Source organism: Diplotaxodon limnothrissa, linkage group LG22 (genome assembly GCF_057381915.1).
Source record: "Diplotaxodon limnothrissa isolate DT_005_m linkage group LG22, D_limnothrissa_male_GT1.1, whole genome shotgun sequence".
NCBI lineage: Eukaryota > Metazoa > Chordata > Actinopteri > Cichliformes > Cichlidae > Diplotaxodon > Diplotaxodon limnothrissa.
The window spans coordinates 12,740,839-12,764,825 of NC_140616.1; the positions used below are offsets into that span (position 1 = coordinate 12,740,839).

The 23,987-nt window shown below is 41.2% G+C and overlaps 1 protein-coding gene across 2 annotated transcripts in view; it reads right to left on the reverse strand.

The window, feature by feature from the left end:
• The window catches only part of LOC146609535 (RNA-binding motif, single-stranded-interacting protein 3-like), a 301,239-nt gene that overhangs the window by 133,572 nt on the left and 143,680 nt on the right, over positions 1-23,987 (reverse strand). For both annotated transcript variants that reach the window (XM_085345750.1, XM_085345749.1), the window contains exon 5: positions 18,092-18,150. In XM_085345750.1, the coding sequence (XP_085201876.1) occupies positions 18,092-18,150 (59 nt within the window). The remainder of the gene's footprint in view (positions 1-18,091; positions 18,151-23,987) is intronic.

Genomic DNA, 23,987 nt, shown 5'->3' on the forward strand with positions numbered 1-23,987 from the left:
AGCCACAAGGCCCCATCTGGAAATTCATCAGCGGCGGAAAGCGGGGGGAATGAAATCTGTGGCTGTGATTTATGAGTTATTGTGATCTCGACGTTCTCCGGTATGTATCGGCGACGGGGGTCACGTCTGTGTTAATTAAAATTTGGTGGCGGATTAAAAGCAGTCAATGGTGCCCTCTGATCCACTGTTTCAGAAGGAAAGTGTAATTAGAAAAGGATAATGCCTGTGAGATGGTGGGGCTGCGGAGGGGTTTGGGGGTGGGGACTTGGCATTACGGTTACCCCATCAACTTACCATCAATCATACAATCATACATGTTCTTTACTCCAACGCCTTATTTTCTCACCCCGTGTGTGCCCGTGTGCAGCTTTATGCGAGCATCTCACTTTCCCGATTATTTGAGGTGCGCGTCTGCGGCGGTAGCGACGACTGGGGGTAAGGGGGTTGGGGTCACTTTCCTGTCGGGCGGCGGCAAACGAGTGTGGAGTAATGTGAAAATCATAACTAGAGGTGGAAGAGAAATCGAGCGCGAGGACTGATTAATGGCCAGCTGTTAGAGCGAGGCTGCGTTTAATTGTGGAAATATGAAGAGCCGGAATGAGAAGTCCACAGGCGATATTAAGAGAAACCAGTCATTTTCTTAAAAATAAATGCAATCAAGGACTATTTTTCCAAGTAGCCGCAGTGCACTCACCCATTGTTATATTAGCAAACGTATAATTTTGAAATTTTAATCCGTATTTAAAGAGAGCCCGGCTGAGCTTTAAAAATATATTTAATTGAGGGTTTTGGCTTAACCAATTACAAAAAGACATAAAAAATAAAAATCTTTCCTTCCTGTCTTCAATGATATTTACCCATGCAGATATTTGTATTGACCTGATTAAGAGACAACTATCTGACCTCCCAGTTCCACTGGATTCCAGTGATTATTTGCTGTTGTGAAACAGACATTAATGCGTATTTTCAGACACAGCATACAAAATCAGTGTGCCTTCATATATCTCCACAGTGTACAACACAGGTCTATAAACCTTTACTATATATTATATAGGTATAAAAACACAATTTTCTCCAAATATCTTCTTCTTGGGTGCTGCACAAAAAGCAGACCCATAATCACAACAATCCAAACAGACTGCTGTGTATGCTTTGTGGATTTATTATTATGTATTACATTTCAGAAAGGCAAACTGAATTTTCTTTAGACTCTTTCACTCCATACTGACAAACATCAAACAGCGTAGCCTTCTTATTGCACGCACCTCGTGGAGACAACTTGAAAAGAATTCCCATCAAGTGAATTTCTGATGCTGAGTGACATCTGTCTCTCTCATGGAAGCACCTACACTGGTTATGAGAGTAAACTCATTATTTATTAAGAGTATTCCCTTGAACATATCACACCCGTGTTCCTCTGTAACTGTCTGAAAAGGCCTTTGAAATGCTTAAATGCTATTTTCATTACTGTGAGTGCCAAAAATAAAATTTCATTTGGCATCTCTGGTCATTTGGGTAAACAGACCCTTTAAATGTTTGCAGATTCTACAAATTAACACTTTAAAAAATGTATTACGAGCACATTTAGAGAACTACATATTATGTTATCGAGGTCCTCAGGGCGATGGCTTATTTTCTTTAACAATCAGAAACCAGAATATTTAAATCGTGGATACTTTGAACCCCCAATTACAAATTTAATATTTACCCGACTACCACCTGGAGTGCACTTATCAAACTTGGATGAGGATTTCAGAGATTGCTGACCTACATTCAAATCTCTCTAAACCGAGAGAGAAGCGGGAGAAAGGTGGAGGCAAGTGAAAAGGTGTGTAGAGAAGAAAGGCAGACTGAGGAAGGGGGTGATTTCAGGTCAGTCAAATACACTCAAAAAGCCTGAATTGACACTCAGTAAAAGATCCAGTTTGCTCTTCCAATGTGAAGTTACTGCAGCTGATATTCGTATAATGATTCTGTAATGTGGAATGTTTGAACTGTAGCCACAGGGTAAAAAGAGTTAAAGGCTTTTTTTGTTGAAAAGGAAAATAATAATTGAGAGATACAGAGACATTTTAAGACTATTTGTGCTTTTATCGGGCTGAATGGTTATAGAGGTTATAGAAAGCCTGAGTCTTTCAGTTTTTGTATAGATATATGAGCTCTTTTGTTGGAGTTTTAAAAGTCTAGAGTTAAGCAATAAGTCATAAAGAAACAATTTATACATTATATTTCTACTATGAATTTAGATTCATGATTTATCTGTTACTACATATGCTTTCTTATATACTTGTGTAAGGAAATATTCAATGAATTCCTCATTAGATATAATATATTTTGAACTGAAAAGAACATATAATTGTTTGGGATATAAACATATAATTTAGTGCCTCATACTGTACCTTATTAGGCTAAATGGAAGTAGCATTGAAAATTAATAGTAGTATGTAGATTACTTTTTTGTTAAGCTAACACTGGTGATTAAAAACACGTCAGCAATCCATCTGTTATGTTTGGTTCCCCTCTCAGAGCTGAATACTCGTTACCTAGTTTGCTAAGATTTGCAATAATCGCTCGGAAAAAGGAAAAAATAACAACTTTTGGTAACATACATAATTACCCCAAGTGATACGACTTCATCAAAAACAGTGTAATTTTATTTTAAAGTAATTATGATTATGCTGTGTGGATTATGCACAGTAACAGGTTATTGCTTTTCTTAAAGCCACACCGACACTGCAATTTGATTTGAGAAAAAAGAAGATACTGGTTCCAATATAGTGGAGTAAAAGGTAAATAAATCTAATCATATAGACAAATATAACACAACAATGCACATTAAATATAAGTATCAGCTTTATTTAATACTATTAGACATGAAAGCAGTTCTCTTCCTGTAATTTCAATAAAATGATCCTCAAAGACTCGCTCTGTATGTACTTGTTTGTTTACTTATACAGTGTACTTGTACACTGTAAAGTATGCACACAATTACTCAATACACAGATCCTCGGTGAGTCACTGAACAGGAAAAAACTCCATTAAGTTGTGAGAAAGCTGCAGGGTCAAGAAACAATGTGGCGCTCAATTTAAGACATCACATTCCACACACTTAGAGAACACAAACACACACCCACCTACACACAGATGCACGCAGATGTTGCTTGAAGAATGAGTTTCCGAAGCCAAGTACATGCTATACTGGTGCTGCATTCGATGCGGGTACTCTAGAGTTACAATCTCAAGTGGGATGCAGAGGGCAAGGTGCTGCTTTGATGCTTCTGCACAAACGCAAACCTCCAATCGATAGCTGTCACTTAAGAGCAGCTCAAAGTGACTGACGACATGTGAGGTTGTTGATAATGCTGTGCAGCTGCACGCTAATATGCAGATTGACGCAAAGTGCTGCTGAAGGACACATATATCCACACTTGCACACTCGGAGCATGGCACCCTCCTACCTACACACGTGCGCGCACACACACACACACACACAGTCTCTCTGAGAACATGAGCTGCCATATCATATTTCCTGGTCTGGCTCTAAGTGGGAGCCTGTCAAGATAAAAGGACCATCCTCAATCTGTTACTACATGATAGACGCTAGCACTGCTCAGTGACTGCTTTTGTATGAATGTGTGTGTGAGACGCAGGGCGCTCCTTAATACAGTCCCCTTAAGGAGGTGTAGAACTACAGTAGATGCCACCTTGGGCTACGCTCTGCATAAAAGCCTACATTGGAGAGTGGAGATAAGGGACTCATTACAGTGCTTGCATCGACATATCAATCAAGTATGCATCATTCATGCATTCACTGTCATATTATGCTAATCCTAATTACTTTGGGGAAAATTACTATTCTTTATCTGCTAATAGTCAGGATTGTTTAGGGTTTTCTACCTACAATATCCACCACAATTTTCCCCAATATATCCATTTTTCACATTCTCATATTCAGTGCTAATGATCCCATTTTGCACAGCGCACAATGGAATAATAATGCCCTAAGTATGAATAATGAATCGACGACAAGTCACGGGGCATTACAATGGTGTGCAGGGGGAAACAGCGTAATTGTTTACGTCGCTGTGAGTCATCAAGATGACTTCTAAAGCTGCTGCTGTTGCATGTGGATGATTAATCATTGTAGTTGCATGTATGTGTATAATTCCAGCTTTGCATGTATTAAAGTAATTATGGTTAATGGAGGAAATAGATAGGCCACTCAATTGACAAACATGCATAACAATGCTCTAATATGATTCCTGTGATTAATGGATTCATTGCCGTATGATTTCAGCCTCACTCTACCTGCAGCAATACGACTGTACAAACACTTTTTGTGCTTTTGCTGCATATAGAGTTTTGTACAGTGCTCACATTATTACTCAGTTAATCCGTCTCCTGTTGAATAAAAATGATGTTTTGGGGGTTTTTTTTACATTTTGAGAATGGTAATTACTTATGTGTGTCTTAACAGGAAAAAATAAGAACTAAAAAAATAAGGTCTATCAGAAATTTCAAGACCCTGAATTGACGTCATTATATTGATCTGTTTTGTTTTAGCATGCAAGTTTCTGCTGTTTGTTCTTGAGTCTGACATTTGGTGCTTTTTCTTGGGATGCAGTAGACATAAATAAAACTACTCTTTTGAAATTTGGCATTGGCTTTACAAGTATGGATCTCTTTTGTCCATTCAAGGGTTTAACCAGCACTTTTGCCCTGCAGGGAGGGTGGGTGATGGCTTTGGGAGACTGCGGCGAGCTGTGCAAACATTAAGGGAGAAAACAGCGGTTTCAAAAAGCGAGTTGGCATCCGTGACTAACTGTGGCCAAGCCAAGACCGCCTTGGTCACACTCCAAACCCGGAGGAGAGCATCCTCACTGGGGCTACATTCCTGTGTCCTCCTCCATTTATCCTGCACCACCAGCAGCTGACTGATGATAAATTTTGCGGCTACCCTCCACTAAACCATGTGGTGGTGTGTGTGTGTGTGTGTGCGTAAAAGTGTGCGTCTCTGCCTGTGTGTTTGTTGAATGGGCGTGTACGAGTGCTTGCGTGCGACCTCTAACTTTCTTGTTTTTGTGTGTATGTGTGGGTGAGTAAGTCAACAGGGGAGGATCATAAATCTATCTCGATGTTTAAAGATCCCGCAGAGAAACATCTGCAATGCATATTTTTTTTCAGCACTCTGTACTTCTGACCACATCACAACTGTCTGTGCATTAATGCTGCGTCGAAGTGACAAGTCATAAGCAAACACTTTCTCCGCAATCCTACACCCTCGTATACACCTGACAGCCTGAAAACAAACAGCTGTTTAAACCATCTGCAAACATCAAAACAACTCAAAACTCAGTGTGCAAAAAGTTATTTAAGATTGTTTTAATACACAGACGCAGAGAGCAGGTCTTGGAGCCACTCAAAGTAAATTTTCCTCATTTTCTTGTCCAGATTCACTGTCCTACTGGCCTTGTACTTAGAGACAATACCAATTTGTTGTAAAATAACTCTCACACTGGGCTCTTTTATATTAGACGCTGGCGACGAGATAGCAATACAGGCAATTAACTTATCAACCCTGCAACATGGATTTATAGCTAAGGCATTCATCTCGGGCTGAAGCAGCGAGCCTATTGGTTGTATTGTATTTCTTGTCGTCTTCTCTCACAGATGTAGGACTGTCCTTGTCAGAGAGTGGGAGCGGGGATCTGCAGAGGGCAGATTGCCAGGGTTTACGGCCAAGAGGGGGGGCAGTGGCAGTTCATTGTGCAGAAGCCAAACTGGACATGAGCTGTAAATAAATAAATAAAATAATCCAACAGTATATCCAAGTACAGGACTGTGTCTTAAGCCACCCCTTATTTCTTTGTAGTTTGGTCCCAAGAGCCAGACATTTGTTTCTTTTTCTTCCCCCCTTTTTCACCTTTTTTCTCCATAGAATTTGCAGTGAAATTATTTTTGGCAAAGAACCAATTTAAAATTATATCTTTAACCAGGTGTGTATTAGTAGCCTGTCACAAAACACATGATTAGTTGCCATTTCTTTACTTCAATCTCTAAAAAATGCCAAAAAATAGTATTTTTTTTAAACCACTGAGATGATTCCAAATTCAAATTCAAATTTTATTTGTCACACACACACAACCATACACAGTATGACATGGGGGTGAAATGCTTGTAGCTGTACAATGCCCGACCATTAAATGACAGAAAAAAAGTTTTACAATATTTACAATTTACAGGTTACTACAAAATTTACAAATTAACTTGGGAATTTACAGTAAAGAATGTGCAAATAGCAGAAGAGATTATAAAGATTATAAAGATTATAAATTATAGGAATTATAGGATTATAGGAAATGTGTGGTGGTGCGTGTGGTGATGTGTGTGGGAGAGTCCAGTCCTACACCTGGTTCAGGGCCCAAATAGCCTGGGGGAAGAAGCTCCTCCTCATTCTCTGTTTTGGCCTTAAGGGAGCGGAAGCGCTTCCCAGATCTCAACAGTGAGAAGAGTCCATTGTTGGGATGGGAGAGGTCCATCATAATCTTCCTAGCTTTGGACTTGCACCGCTTGGTGTAGATGGACAGCAGGTCAGGGAGCTCTGATTGAATGATGCGTTCGGCCGAGCGCACCACCCTTTGCAGATCTCGTCTGTCCTGCTTGGTGCTGTTCCCAAACCAGGTGCAGATGTTTGCCGTCAGGATGCTCTCGATGGTGCAGGAGTAGAATTCCCAAAGAAATATTAGCTGAAAACGTATATTTGTATATATCAGCATGATGTGCAGTGTTTCAAAAGAAGTGGCCGCTTAAAAAAAACTATGTATGTCCCATTGACATGAAAGCAGGAAAAAAATCCAGCTAAAACCTGACACAGGACATTGGAGATCCATCTGGGCTGATCCATCTGCTGTTCTCTGAAACCTCAGTGAGTAAAGGCTAAAGTATGCCAAATAACACAATAACTGGACTGAAAATCAGTGGCAACAAGTCTCATGGAGTGATGAATCCAAAAATCCTCAATCAGTGTAATATTTAATATCAATTGAAATATTTAATTCAAGTAGGCCAGGAAAGAGGTATAATAGTGAGTGTTTTAGCCATCTATAAACCATGGTGATGGCGCTGTCATGGTTTAGGCTGCAGTTCAGCTAGTAGTGTTGGGGATCTTTTCAAAATTGATGAACGCAGATTTTGACACATCATGCAATACTACCCGGAAAGGATCTGATTGGCCTACTTTTTCAGCACAATAATGATCCCAGACACACCGCCAATGCAGTACAACCATACATGTCTAGAAAAAAAACACAATGGAATATGATCAGTCATAGATTAGCCTTGCAGGAGCCAAGACCTCAACATTATTGAAGCAGTGTGGGAAAAGAACTAAAGACAACTAACATCCAAAGAGATCATCCTTCAAGAAACCTAGTGAACTATTCCTGAATACTTTTTTAAAAAGACAAGAAAGCTTGCCTAAGAAAGTTCAGACTGTGCTGAAGAATAAAAGTTAATAAGCGGACTTTCAGCCCTGTTAGAATTGTAAAAAATCTATTTTTGCCTTGTATATTATATTTCCATGGAAATATTTGCAAAAAGACGGCCATTAAAGCAATCTTGATGTTATTAACACACCTTCTCCTTTGATGCAATTCTTCAGAAAGTATAGTAAGTGCCAAAGAACAAGTATTACTCACAAACTGTTCTGGTCATACTGATTCAGGGACATAACGTACATTACAGTTTAATATAAGATGAACTTCTTCTCAGGTTAAATATCTAAACAACATGTGGGTTCACAGTAATCCTTCCTCTCTAGCTCAGTATTTCTTACATCTTCATTTTTCTGTTCATCATTTTTCATTTCTGCTCTCTCTCTTTTAGTCCTTAATTAACTCATATCTATTCACACTCATTAGCTCTAGCACACCACCATATGGCTTCTACTGCATTTTCGAGCTAAATTCAGGATAAGAAGCAACAACTTAAAATATGTCGCATGAATTTGTAGTTCTACATTGACATTGCATAAAAAAGAAACGGTATCAGGACAAAAAGAGGACCTAGCTTATAGCATTAAATCAGAGTTATCTGAAGGCACAAGATTATTTTCATGAAGTTTAAGAGACATTCAAAACTAAATTATTCATACATTCATTACAGCTATCAAGGATTTAAAGTAGACGAACACTGAGTGGAAGAAATAAAAAAATAACCCACAGAAAGCAGAGGTGCATCCTTCTTCTGGTAGCATCATTAGCTTGCTAGCTTAATAGCAAAACCCTGATGTGTTTGGTGCAACATGTGAAGAGCACTTGAGAAAGGTTTGAGACCTGAAGGGTGTTAATTACTTGTCAAGAGGTTGTTAAAATGAGACCTGTAGCAAAAAACTGAGTGGTTATACAGAACCCACACACAGATATCTGAAAGAACACACACTCACATTTGCAAAGCACTAATGCCAACACTAAGAATGAACACCTACAAGTGCACAAGGACACACACACAGACACTAGGGTTGCCAACCGTCCCTTAAAAAACAGAATCGTCCCGTATTTCGAAACAAAAGTACACGTCCCGTATTGAGCTAATAAGGGACGCACTTTGTCCCGTAATACAGTGAGAATCAAAAGTAGTCTATAACTTTTAATGGAATTAACGCTTTGTTTGAAAACATAATTCCCAGCCCCTCTCCTGCTTTGTGACCAATGAGCTGACAGCACACTTACGAGTATGACAATTCAGATTACCGCTCATCTCATTGGTCAAGGAAAGGTCGCTTACGGAGAAAATACCGGAAGACAACAGAAGACCACAACAAGAAGCATGGCCAACAGGGAAACAAACGCCGACACTGCGGTGCAAGTCTCGGACGACAGTACACCTAAAGCTGGGCAAACACTGTGCGATTTTTTCAGTCACGTTATTCAGCTCCTGCTCAAACTGCACGATTGACTCGCAGGGGTTAGAAGTTGGTAGGTCACGATGCAGGGTCTCACACTATACCGCCCGATGCTCTGATGCGACCTGAGTGCTCACACTGTGCCTCCATAAAATGAAGGTTATAACAGAAAATCTGTCGCGCTCTCTCTCTCCGTCTTTCACTCACTCACACAGACACGCACACCACCACCATCAACTTTGCTAAATTGCTAATGAAAAACATTGATCGGGCAGCTGTGACTGAGCAGCAATGTAAATCCAACTATTTTCACGGTTGTGTGCCTCCATTGCTTGTGTCCAGATCACACGCTGCACAGCCGTGCTGCTCCATCTTTTACACCAACGTTTACGTGTTTGCGCGCGAGCAGTGTGAGCGGCTGTGGTGACACCCTCACGAGCGATTGATGATCGGGAGCTGGTCGTGAGGTGTTAATCACTTCTCGTTACCCCACGTATACTACACGATGCACGATGAAGGCCAAAATCGGTCCGATCACTCAAAAATCGGCTCAAAATGGGCCTAAAACCGCACAGTGTAAGCCCAGCATTAGAGCAGCAATGTTTGTTCAGAGAAAGGGAAAAATGGGAAAAGGAAAACACCTGGCTGGAAAAAGTTAATATGGGCATGTGCAGTGAATATCAGCGCTATGTGGCCAGAAGTGTGATAATATAATTTATTTTGTGTAATAAACAACTGTAAGGATAGATGATTACAACAAATAGATGACTAATACATAAAAGTAATACATAGATGAATAATGATGATGAGTTAAGATGCGTAATCATGGGAACAAGCGGGTTTACAAACAGGAGCAGCTGATTAGCATTAAGCCAATTGTACTAAATGCACTAAATGAGCACTGTTACAAGAATGTTTTTCTTTCTATTGTTTTCTATTATTTTAAGTTAAGCAGGACAGAGTTCTTTTAAAGAAAGATTTACTTATATTCTCAAAAGTTAAGCATGACAGGCTTCTGTTTAAGAAGGAGACCTGTTTTATTGTGTTAATGTTGTCATTTTGAGCTAAAAAATAAATGGCTAAATGATCATTTGTTTCACATGTGTTCATATCACAAAGAATACACATCTACTTAAATCAAATTCAAGTGAAATGGTTAAAAAAATAATTTCACACACAAAAAAAGAGCTAGAAAATTCACCACACTGGGAAGGGTGAAGACAACTGGGTCGCCCGGCCCTGGCCACGAGGTGTCCCTTATTTATTTTTCAGGGAGTTGGCAACCCTAACAGACACACACAAAGAAACCGGTAACTGCCAGAAAGGAAATGCATGTGTAGCACAGCCACACATGTTAACATATCTAAAACTCTACCATAGAAGTATGCCCACACTTGAAGATGCACATTCGCACACTTAAGAGTTAGAACGGCAAACAGCCTTGAATAGTTACTCATTACGGCACACGCTGATGTGAAAACACAAGGAGCATAATCACATAATTTTACACAAAGAACAGGTGCAGTCCTTCCTTCACAGCTTCACTTCACTTAGTGAGCATCTTAAAATACCTGCTCTCCCTCCTTTCTGACTATACCTGGATATTACTAACCTTAATATTCACACGGGGTACCATCTTCTGCGGCACCATATTATCCCCATTTGAGCAGCAGTCTGTAATAAGCAATGTAATCACGTCAGGTACTAGGGCTTGAAAGCACCACCAGCAAGGCAGGCTAATATTTGAACAAAGCCGGATCAATGAAAAGCAAGTGCCCTAGGAACATGGGGAAAATCTCCAGGTAGAGACAAACATTAAAATCTGGACAAAGACAGATTGTCCCATTCCTCCGAACAACTATGCAGCCCATTTCTTTTGTCCTGCATCTGTTAGTCATTCATGAGGAACGGCCTGGCCGCCCCCAGCTAACTTTCCTCTGCATTGCAGTTATGATTTATGCCTTCCTTAACTAATCAAGGGCATGATCATTAGTCAGGGGATGTGCAAGGGGCCAGGGCTTTGGCAGGTCAGTGCAAGGCCGTATCTCACATAGTGGTTCCCCTGCCATCCATGGATTAGGTCCAGGATAAGAGATGACTGGAGGTACGCCTCCTCAACTTTCACAGGGTCCGCTGAGGCATTTGTCAACAAACACGACAAGGAAAGGAATTCAGGCATGTGTGTGATGTAAAAATGGATTGAGACAATGATGAGAAACAAAAACCTGGAACGGAGATTCCCAAGAGTCTGCCACTCCAATTAATACTAGATGTTTCTCTTTGTTTAGATCCAGAGGAGAGGCAGTCAACAACAACAAATTAGAAATGAAAAAATTTCCCAAATTTTGCAACAGATCTGTGTCTAAAAAAAGCATCTTGGGAAAACTTGGCTCCTGGTTATCACCTCACCATGACCTCGACTGTACACTTACAAGAATTAAAAATGCAAATCGCATAAACAGGAGACGACCACACTGCATACAAAAACAACACAGGAAATGGAAGGGATACAAAAGGTCAGAGGCTCAAGGAATGCGATGGCTTTGGCCCAACTGTATTTATGACAATCTTGGCCAATCAGACAGCCTCTTGGTAAACTGCCAACTTGGAATGTAGTGGAATGCAGAGTGATTGGGAAATGGTGGGGCGGGGGGTTAAAAAGAGAAAAAGATTTATGTGTATGTGCTATAGGGGGTGTTAACAAAGCCTGCAGATGTTATCCAGTGACGTTCTGCATGCTGAATCTGTCCAGATCGATGTGATTATCTCTCAGCTATTGCTAATTAGAGTCATTAATACGCAATGCAAGCAGGGAACAGCACACACTTTCTCTCGCTTTCTCCTTCGGCTGATATCGCGTCTTTCTGGAATGGCTTTGAGCGAGCAGAGGCATTTGGAAAAGGTCTGCTGTTGGCCACACTTCAGTCAAGATTCTCATCTGCACATAATTCACTTTCAAAGGGCAGAAGGGGCGGCAAAGAGAATCCTTAATTGCACCAGCACAGTGCAGAACATAGACAAATGTTTATATCTTGGCCCTCTAATGAGAAACCAATAACGGATTCAGAAAGCACTCTGGTCTCTCCCCCACCCCCACCGCCAGCACCAATACACATGCACATGACAATGAAAAACAGGCCTTTTTTGATCAGTGTCACCTCATTCATCAATAGCCCTTATGCTGAGAGTCATGCAATACTCTACTTAGGCACTGATGCAGCAATAAATCTGTTTTTATAGAATGCAACGTTGCCTGCATTTCTCCATTAGGTTGTCGTTGTGGTAAGGGCACTAGATGCTTCAGAACGTAATGGTCAAGTTCCTGACAGGCTTTTAAATTGCACCAAACCGAGGCTGCACATGCTGAGCAGCCAGACGAAATTGATCAAGTTGAGCATTCAAAGAGCAGGGAAGACATTCTGCTTCCAATACACACTAATTAGGGTTTCAGTCAAACATACTGTACTTACTTCTTTAAGTTTTAAATCAAATGCCTGGAGACTTCAAACATGATTTAACTTTGCAGGGATAAAATAAGAGGTTAGCATGTTTTACAACAGCTCACCCACATAATAGAGTAAAGGCGACAGTAATTCTTTCAAGATGTCAGTTCATGTAATGCCCTTGTGAGTTTTTAGCATCCTCATGTAAAATGGACGGCAAGTTACGGGGCAAAGAAATGTACAACAACAAACTGCCGAACACACAGCCACAAGAGACTATCTCATCTCATCTATCTCCCACAATTCAGTGCGGTGGGCCGTCGCAGCAGCGCGCCAGTCGGGCCGGTGAATCTCAGCACAGTCTTATCTCCCAGAAGCGGAGGAGGAAACGGAGGTCCTTTAAAGGGCTGAGGTCATTTCCTCTGCCTCCGGGCTCTGGCAGGAAAAATAAAATGTCTCCATTCGGTCAGCCCTGCTTTATTTCAAATGCCGCCGCTGCCTTTTAAGAGGCCCTTGTGGGCATGGATGGCAAATGAGCGGTTTTGGGTTCTCGCAATCTATTCCTTTCTCTCTCTGCCATTCTCAATCCCCCACTCCATCTGTGATGTAAAGCCCAAATCTCTGCTGTATTTCTACAGTTTATGTGAAAGTGCAGAGACAGATATATAGATGGAGTATGAGAGGGGGAGAGAAAAACAGAGATGAAGAGAGAAGGAGAAGCAGAGTGAGAGTGCGGAGGTGCATGAGAGAAAGAGAGAGAGAGGGAGAGATGAAAAGCTGAATGCCTCCTCTTACCTGCAGCTCTTGACAACCCTAAAGCCCTTTCACAACTTCCTGTTCCTCTCTGAACTGGGCTACATCCAAAGCATGTGCGTGCATTTATCGGAACGCACGGCTTACATGCAACTGTTGTGCACCCTTGTAAGAGTACAGGTGTGTGTGTGTGTGTGTGTGTGAGTGTCTCACCGAGCAAGGGAGGCAGTGAGGGAGTGAGTCAGCGCTGGGAAGATAGAGAGGCTCATTGAAAGGCCTGCGTGGTGAGGTGGTGGAGGAGAGCAGCCAGAACAGGCAGACACGCAGGCACACATGCTGTGAAGTTAGGAAGAGGACTGATAGATCTATTGCGCAGCCACTGCTGCTGCAAGAGTCGAACACACCTCAGGCAAATGGATGGGGAGTGAGTGCGGGGGTACCATTAGTCTTTCGGTGTGTGTGTGAGTGTGCCCTTTGTGTTTGAGTGCGTGGGAGAGGTATATTACATGGTCTTGGAGTGTAGTTTTTATGATGTGGTACTTCAAACAAGGCTTTGCAGTACTTTACAGTGCACACTCATTTACTGAGGGCAAATGTATAAACAGATGTACGGTTATGGAGAAACAAGGCATATATGCACATTAGTTAGGTGCCCGTATTGCTTCGTTTTTCTATGCACGGTAACTACACACTTCCCAAACACCTGACCTGTAAGCACACAAAAGCATCATCTCTGTTTTTCTGCATTACCACAACAGACAGCCTCCACTCCCACACTCAGCACTCCATCTCACATATCAACTAGCTTTTGTCTTAAGCTCAAAATCACTCTTTTTATAGGGTGGAACAGTCATTTCTTAAAGAATTATCAAACAAAGCTAGAATGTACATTTTAGGTATTATGAATAGATTCAGGGAAAGCTCATCATGCAAGCAAATCATCGCAACTTGCTTGATTGTCCAATAAGCACTTAGATTTAAAGAAAAAAGTAAAGAACATCGTGTTCCTTAATTCTGTGGGTGCTGTATTCCAAGTATGTGCTGCTTGATAAGAGAAAAACCGAGTGCCCAAAACCACTTTTCCTGAGGGGTATTAAAGGGAAGCACTGTGTCTGTGTTGTTAAGAGATTACTAGTATTCTTATTGAGGCTACTTGCTTGTGACCTGCTTATTTGAGCTTGTCATTACAGAGGTTTGTGAATAAATCCGTGCGTCATTAGCAGCTCACCCACCAAACTTTTCCCTGTCATCAGTGTACACCGATCAGGCATAACATTATGACCACTGACAAGTGAAGTGAATAACCCTGATTATTTCTTCATTGCGGTACCTGTTAGTGGGTGGGATATATTAGGGAGCAAGTGAATATTTTGTCCACAGAGTTGATGTGTTAGAAGCAGGAAGAACCGGAAAGCATAAAGATTTAAGCGCACTTCACAAGGGACAAATCGTGATGGCTAGATGTTGTCAGGATGCGTTGCATACCTAGGAAACACCTGGCACCAGAGTGCACTATGGGAAGAAGGCAAGTCAGCAGGGGCAGTGTAATGGCTTGGGCAATGTTCTACTGGCAGACCTTGGGTTCTGCCAACCATATGGATATTACTTTGACATATGCCACCTCCCTAAGCATTGTTCTAGAGCAGTGTTTCCCAACCACTGTGCCGTGAGAAATGATCAGGTGTGCCGTGGAAGAAAAATTATCAATATGTTTTTTGTAACATTTTGTGTTTGGTGGTGTGCCGTGCGATTTTTCTAAAGTGAAATATGTGCCGTGGCTAAAAGGTTGGAAAATCCAGAGCATGTACACCCTTTCATGGGAATGGTGTTCTCCAATGGCTGTGGCCTCTTTCAGCAGGATCATGGACCCCGCCATAACGCAAAAACAATTCAGGAATGGTTTGAGGAGCACAATAACAGGCTTAAGGCACTAACTTAGCCTCCAAGCTTCCCAGATCTCAATCCATTCAAACATCTGTCGATGTGCTGGACACACAATCATAATAATAATAATAATGATGGATTGCATTTATATAGCGGTTTTCGAGACCCTCAAAGTGCTTTACAATTCCACTATTCATTCACTCTCACATTCACACACTGGTGGAGGCAAGCCACAGTTGTAGCTACAGCTGCCCTGGGGCAGACTGACAGAAGCGAGGCTGCCATATCGCGCCATCTGCCCCTCTGGCCAACACCAATAGGAGCTAGGTGAAGTGTCTTGCCCAAGGACACAGCGACCAAGACACACAGAGCTGAGGATCGAACCGGAAACTTTCTAGTTACAAGATGAGCTTCCCAACCCCCTGAACCACGGTCGCCCCCCCACGTCACCATCATCATCATCTTTACTGGTTCATACTTTCATTTTTAGAAATTACATATTTGTGCCTACAGTTGGCAGCTTGACATACAGCACTGAGCTCTCAAAAGGTTGAGTCGTTTGAAAGTTTTTTGCCATATGAGCAGGTAACTCTGCCGTTTGAGACATTTGTTTTTTATGAGTGTAAACAATCCAGTGGTAACTAATCTAAAGTCTTTGTTAATTAACTGATAAATTAGTCATTAGTCTCTGCAATGCTTTGTACAGTATATACAAAAGCATAATTATTTTAGACTGTTATGAAGAACATTTTACTCTTTGACAAAATATAAACACCCAAACGTTAGTCAGCAAGTACAAGGTCTGTTACTAGCTTGGTTTTCCAATGGCTGATTCTCTCTTTATAGCACTCTCTCAGAGATGACTGACCTCTTCTCTAGCCCATTTTTCACATGGTTTTGGCAGTGCACTCACTGAGCTGAGCTAAAGACAGATAACACAAAAGAGGGAAGAGGAGATGGAGAAGGAGAACAGACAGGAGGGAGGGAGAGAGACAGCTGCGTGATGGTAGCACAGTGAAGGTAAGCCACCATCCTGACATTTAAACAAGTGTCAGATACAGGGGGTCAGATGAATGGAAACAAGCCGTGACCAGATCGGGGCTGTGTGCCAATTTCGATTTGTTACGAGGAGCGGACGGCAGCCCATCGGGCTTCAGTGCACCTGCCTGGATCGCTTGCGCTTTGATAGCTGCTCACCTTTCGGGAGATGCTTGTCCCTACCATCGCCAAGTATTTGATCAAAGAAAATCAAAGAGAACTGCTGCACTCCAAAAAATAAAAATAAAAATAGTTATGCATTTTGCCATTTTGTCCCATCCCATTTTCTTAAACGCTTGTCCAAGTCAGGGTTATGGAGAGGTTAGAGCTGTCACAGGTGAAGTGCACCGTCAACAGGTTGCTAGCAGGGCATCTTATGGGTTTAGATTTTCCATTGAACATAAAAGAAATAAGTAAATGACAGTATCAATAAATAAATATGTAATAAAATAAATTATATTTTAAAAAATACATTTGTAATTATAAATATGTATTTAAAAAGTACCACTTTTAATACTATAACAGACGTATCTTTTATCCTCTCTGCAACGTTATAAGGTCTTGGTGTTCAAGTGCACTAAGATCATTCACGTTGTAATTTGACATAGATATATATATAAAACAGTTACTGGGAGAGATGCCCAGGCAGAAATGGGAAGCAAAAAACGGCAAAAATCCTGTTTTTGTGCAGCTTTGCCTCACCTCAATTTGCCTTTCAAACACTAAAGAACTGTAAATTTCTCTTCAAGGTTACTAAGCCCTTCGTCCTCAAACTCTTCTTCGTCACCACTTTTCTGTATCCATCTACCTCTCTGTGACTGGGTGTAGACCAGGACCATCCTTTCCACTCATAAAATAAGTCTGCTTATATTTGCTTTTTGGCATCTCAGCAGTCCTGCATTCCAGGAAGGTGAGTTATGGGAAATGCTGTCTCCCACAAAAGCTGGGATGTTTTTTGTTTTTTTTTTTAGTGTTGTACATAACTCAGGTCAGCTGGACATGGACAACACTAAACATCTAATTTCTTTTATTCGCAACCCAGGAAGATTCAAAGATGTTTGTCTCACCTCTTTTTATACCTCTCACTGTCCCCTCTAATCCACTCTGTTCTGTGTCCTGTGACCTGTAGATATATCCTTGCTACTAACAGGCATCCAAGTGTTGTCTTTAATGGCCAGGCGAACTCACAAAAAGGACCTGCCAAGATAATCAGCCTTTTTTCCCTATCCTCTAAAAGGCAAAGGTTCTTTTCCTCAACATTTTGACCCAGAGCATGCCCAGCAGGATATACTCATGTGTGTAACAGGGTTAAGAAGGCAGCTTCACCTTGAAAGGCCACACTTCAGAGCCCGGGAAACCACAAAAAGCAATTAAAAGTATTGATGGAACTTCAATAGCTCTTAAACAGTGCTGCCAGACACCTCGGGGCAAGTAGCACACTAATCTTTTTTTTTTCCTTTCCCCTCCCTCATCCCTCTATATTCTCTTCTCTTTCACAATTTCTTCACTTAAGACTTCACTGGTCTTCATCATTAAAAAATTGATTCCTCAAAAAGTATTTTCAGCCTTGTAAGGCAGCTGACCAAGGTTCTAAGAAGATGAGTTTGACAAAGATAATAACTGAAGTTTATCTAATCTTTGCTTGCTTGTTAGCCCTCTAATTGGCTGCATATGTTCAAGCATGTAATTGTGTGTAGTATGTGTGCCCCAGAAACAATTTCAAATGAGCCAGTAATGTCATTATTTCATGTGCATTACTGCGCGGATACTAATGGAAACACCCTTTCCAAATGATTGTCATCCGTACGACAAAGCAGGAAATCGAGGAAGAGATAGGGAAAGGCTAAGAGTGTGGCTCCCTTTCTAATCATCCTCTGAAGCAGGCCAGCGCCTCCAAGAGCAAGATGTTTACCTAGATCCTTCTTCTCACCAGATCACTGATTTACCGTGTGCACCTTTCTCGGCCGATGTCTGAAATTTACAAAAAGGTTTGGACTGCGGCTCCTGTGACAGGACACCCACAGAGTGACAGTCAATGCACTTAAACAAGGCACAAAAACTAGACACTTACCTTTGCACTGGTTAGTGTTCTTATCCAGAATGGCCTTGGTTGACACTATTTTCCCATACCTGTAAAAACAGAGAAATCTAATTTAGCGTTTTACACTCGTAATAACCCACAGGGCCTTCGCCTGGTCGGACAGTTCATTTGGATTACCAACCTGTGGTTAATATATTTGCCTTATTTTCTATACTTTGCCATTTAGTTACAACGAGCAATTTGCAAAGTCACAGAAATGTCAAAAGCCACTGGGAAGAGAAATCACTTGAGGTTAATAAAATTATGTGTATGGCTGACTTGGAATGAATGGGCAGCCCTTTGGCATTTCAGAGAGTCACTGAACATTATAAAAGGTCTAAAAGCATGCAAGTGCAATAAACGGTCCTAAAGGTTGCTCTTTTGGTGTAAAGTAAAATTCATGTGTTGCTAATGAATTTATTTGAAATCTAAAAACTATAAAGCGAACACATTTAAATCAAAGGTGACTCAAAGGAATAATGATACGTCTTAATGAGCTTTAGAGGAGCTGGTAGGGTGATATGATGTAACCTTCAGACAAAGACAGTACAGTGCAGTAGCCCCTCCTGCTTCTGTTCTTTATGTTAAGCTAACTGTCTGTTGACTCTGGCTTCAGAGTGAATGAACATACACCACTGGGCCCCTCAGAGCAGCTCTACCGAATACGTTACAATAAAAAAAAATATATTGTAGGGAAAATTGGCAGCAATTGTCATAACAATTTGGGTCTTTTGGTGTATCTATCGTCTCAGATCTCCCTTTCAGAAAGAAAGTATCCAAGAAAATACCCACATTTTACCGCTATGTTTGTAAATGAGTGAATAAATTCTAGACTCCCCGTATTCTGGCAGATTCTGTAACTGGAATTTGTGATATAACTTATTCATAAAAAATATAAAACGTGTATGATGCTGGAGCCTATTTGGACCTGTGAAAATCCAATACAAAAGTTGAAATTGCCAAAGGAGCAGGACTGCATAAAGACACCTACGGTATGCTTATAAGCTTACATGTCACTGATGCAGCTCCACGCAAAAGCAAAAATATATTGTATTTCTTTATTCCACGGGTCTATATGCAAAGTGGCTTGCAAGGAATTTTTTGACTGACCTTCCTGACTGACAGACAGCAAGATCTTCTATCTGCTTGTCTCAGCTAAAACTGCAATATGCTGCACTGTGAGCTGCTCTCTAAGTACACTGTGTGCACTAATGTACATGCGGAGATATACTACATGCATGCATGCGTGCATGTGTGCTGATATGTAAGTGGGAACAATTCCCTGTATGTCAAAAGCACATCACAAAGACTACAACAAAGGACAAAAAACAGCCACCCTCATCGCTGCATCTGGGCACACACACTTACATACACTCACACTTATTCTGTAGGGAAGAAGCAGTGGTGCATCCCGGCCCATATTTCACCAGCAGGGGATAATTGTGCCATTTCTCAACGAGTGGCGGAGACTCTATTTATTGCATGCTGCGGTGGGATGGGTGGTGGATATGAACTGATGAGCTCCGAGAGGAAAACTACCAGCTCGCACACACTAATACAGATACCACACGAGTACACCCACACACACATACACGCATACAAACACACAGAGCGACAGCACTCACCAATCAGTGGATTGTCTCTCTTCAGCAGATAAACAGGCCATTTTAGCCATAGGGATTCATAATCTACTGCAACAGAGTGGGACTAAGGTGCAGCGTTTGATCATACCGAGACACTCTCAAGCATAAGCACAAAAGATGAACATGGAACAAGGAGTTTTCACTTGATTAGTGAATGTGGAGAGCTGGGGCAAGTGCCTTCAGCACTCGCTGAGCTACAAAGCTGTAAGTAATTTTGTAGCACATTAGAGATACAAATTTAGATTTGATTTTTAAGTATTGATAAAGGAAGTAGGTGGGAATTACCTTTGTGTTCTACTAATACATTTCAAGTCATTTGAATCGTTTGACAGCAAACATCTTCAAAATTAAAAAAGCCTAACTTTTAACTAAACTAGAACATTAAATAAGCATTCAAGACCAGCATGTCAATAACCACATAATCAGTTGAGGCAATGTGTCAAAATTTCCCAGCTACCCTCAGTCAGTTTAGCACCTGCTGAAGGCGGGGGTAACACGTGCTGAAATAATAAGGATGTGAAACTACATGGAGAGCTTTAGTCTAGTTCTCAAATATGAATTATTGGTTTTCTTTACAGCTTTAGTTAATATTAAATCGTAACTAGTCACTAAAGACATCTTAACTGTAATTTAGTCACTGCCCTTTGCGAAAGGAATATTTCAGCGGAATAAGAACGTGTCTAACACCAGCTGCCAGGTCCTATTGCTGTTTCTACTATTTAACAGGTGATTTTTTTTTTGACTGAATTAAACACTAAAGGAGCACAACTTAAACCCCCAAAATAAAAAACAGGCGATAGACTCGGCTAGTCACTGACAGCCTATTACTCGCCCAGCCTTACCAGTGATTATATTCATTCTTACGTCATAGTACTGATTTTGTGCTGATTTACCGCCAAACACCACAGTATATGAAAGGGATTGTTATTTGTTTATGTGCACTTAGGTGTCTGCCCTCCTTCAGTACTTGCGTGAAATTTTTTGTATGCTTTCAGTCTGGGAAGCAGTTAAAAAGCCCTGTGCTTTTGGCACAAATTGGGGGAAAGTTCTCATTAAAACTTTGTTTGGACTCTGGGGAAGCAGGAGACAGTAGCTTTCCAATGCCAACTCATCACTGCTTGCCTCATTAAATGTTATGGCTCATCAATGGATCCTATCCGCGGTCCAAATACACGCCACAAAGATACTGCAGCGAGATGAAAAGGCAAGAAGGAAGGAGCAAGCTTCAGGCCCATAATGGAAACATATTGGAAATGGATGAAGAATGTGATCAGTATGGTCATATATGTGTCGTGTGTGTGTGTGTGTGTGGGGCTGTGGATGACCCTGCTGGAGGCTCCTTCGCCTCTCTGCCAGGCAAGCCTGGGGAGGCTTTGATGTGACAGAGGCAGTCCCTGTGAGGCGCAGGTTTAACACTGTGATGCTGCGGCCGGGATGCAGAGCCTGTCTCCACTAATCCTATTTCAATCACTCTTCCAGCCTCTTATCTCTGACTCTGCTGGCCTTCGGCCCTCCCCCCCTCCTTACAAATCTTCTTCTCTTACTTGTTCTCTTTCTGTCTTAATGTCTCTCTACCATCTACCATTTCTCTTTCCTGTACTGTATCCTTATTTCTCTCCTTTTGTCTCTCTTCGCCCTCCTTCTTCCAAATAGAAATACAATGGCAATCATTCTGATGCAACATCGGATCAACCCCAAGAAAAAGAGACACCAGAAATAAAACTGCCTATAAAACAAAGGCTTTACGAGCTATTTTAGGCTGATGAAAATGTACAAATTGTGGTTGATGTAAAACATGTCATTCGTTTGACAGCTGTCTAGGCACTGGAAATGTGATAAAATTGAAGCTGAGCTACATTTTTTTTAGAGGGCAGCTGCATGTGCATGAGACATCCCAGAACGGCATTTCTTTCTTTCTTCTCGCTCTTGCTGGATGAAAGGATCCAGGCGTATTCCATTTCCGTCATCAGAGCTGAGAAAGTGAAGTGCCTCTTTGCTGTACGTGGGCAGGCAGAGAGCTGCCCAGAATCACAACACGTCAGTGTGGTACGTACAAAAGCACAGGAAAGGAACGGGTGGATGGACCACCCAAGTGTTGTGCTTAGACCTTGCCCTCTGCCTCTTGACACACTTTACAAAGTGACTGTGTGTTTGCACGATTACACAACACAGCACTGCCTTGAATAGCAGGTAGGTGAAACCTGAACTTGGATGTGGGACAACCTCCTCACATCTGCACTCCCAGAAGGTCTTTATGCCAATGCTTGGTGAGTTGTGAGTATGCGTTTCTTTTCCTGTGCAAATGAAGGCTACTATAACGGCATATGATAGCCCATCTGTGCATGCATATGAAGACTTGAACATATGCATTACTTGTGTATACTGGGCGGCACTGTTTGATCAAGAACAAAGGAAAAGTAGCAAAAAAAAAAAATTGGAAAAGCAAGGAGTAAAATCAGCTGAAAATTGTATAAAAGCAGCAACACTCTTTTTTTAGGCTTGTTCAGCACCTTTGGAGAACCCGTGTAGGGACTTGGGGCAGGTGCAAAGGCACACTATGGAGAATAGTAACTGTATTCTATCATCTCTGCAGGTCTTTATACAATTAATTAGAATATAGATACTCTAGCTGAAAAAAATATGAGCAGTGAGGGTTCTTCCCATGTAAAACCAGATGCAGGAGACACCCACTATCCAGATTTACTGTTTCCTCTGAGCAGTAAATATTACCCCGAGGGTTTCCTTAACCTTAAAAAGCACACTGTCTTATTAAATATGTGTAATGATTATGCCATATTAGTACCCTTGTGAGTTGCACACAGCAGCATTTGAGTACATTAACTCCACTAATTTCCAGCAACAGGCAAAAATCAGCTGACTGAACAGCCATATTTTTAAGGATGAGTCCCGCCATAGTAAATTTTAGCAGCTGTGAATTTGGCTTGACAAACATCTGCTTAAAGTTGAACAGCAAAGTATAACACAACACAAGTAGAAGGATGGATACTACAAAAAAAGCAGTTTTCTCCGTCTTATTTTGTTCTTTTTCCAGTAATCAGTAAGAATATATGGACATACTGTATTGTGAAATTACACCTATTTGAGAAAAACAACATTACATATAGTTTTATACAGCACATTTTATTTTGTTAAGTCTTTGATGGTAATTCAAAAGACAGGTGTCACTGCGGCAGATGCACAGAGAGGGCAGAATGGGAGAAAAAAGATGGGAAAGAAGCGCGCCTTCTTTATAGTCTTACATCAAAGATAAAAAAGAAAAACAGGATGTAAGAAAGAACCAAACATAAAGAGGATGACAGATGAAAACAGGAAATCTTGGGCAAAGATCACATGCGAGCACTTAAGCCTTCGAGAACACGAGTCATTAAAAGACGAGAGAAAATAGTACGTACACTCACCGGCCACTTTGTTAGGTACACTTGCTCAGCTGCTCAATAATGCAAATATCTTATAAGCCAATCACATGGCAGCAACTCTATGCTTTTAGGCTCAACAAAATTGATCTCTTGGTCCCTGATCTGCTGGGACAGTCAGGTGGTAGGGTCAGAAGCTGGTGTAAAGAACATGAAAGCATGGATCCATCCTACCCGGTCACTGACAATCACTACAACTCTCATGCTGTATACAAGCACTATGCAGCATCTGCCCTTGACCGTCCCCTTGTAACAGCTTAAGTGTCACACAGCTCACACATCTCCAGCTCAGAGTTTAGGCCTCCTGTTTATGCTGCAAAATGTGGCAAAGAGTTTGAATGTCAGTTGTAAACTAAGTGATGTTGTAAGCTTAGAAAAGAGAAGTTTCCAGAAGAAAGAACATTAAGAGAGCATGTAGACGGCTAATCGTTCATTTAAACATTCAAGGATGATAAAAAAAAAAAAAGAAGACATGAACAAGTAAAAAAAAAAAACATTCAGACACTCAGAATTAGACATTAGAGAAAGGACACACAAATAATAAAGATCCAGTGAGAAGGGAAAAGGTAAACCTCTCATGACTCATAATGCTGTTAAGCCCTAACACTAGTGAAATGACATCAGTGACTTCTCATGATCCCTGAAGTAAATGGAAACGCATGAAAACCGTGACCAATGCAAAGTGAGTGCAATGTTGCGCTTCAACACACTTCTTTTTTTTGCCTTAAGCAGATACAATGTGCATTTTACCCTCTCCATCTATACAGTATAACATTGATTCAATACGCTTATTAAATGAAAACAATGTCA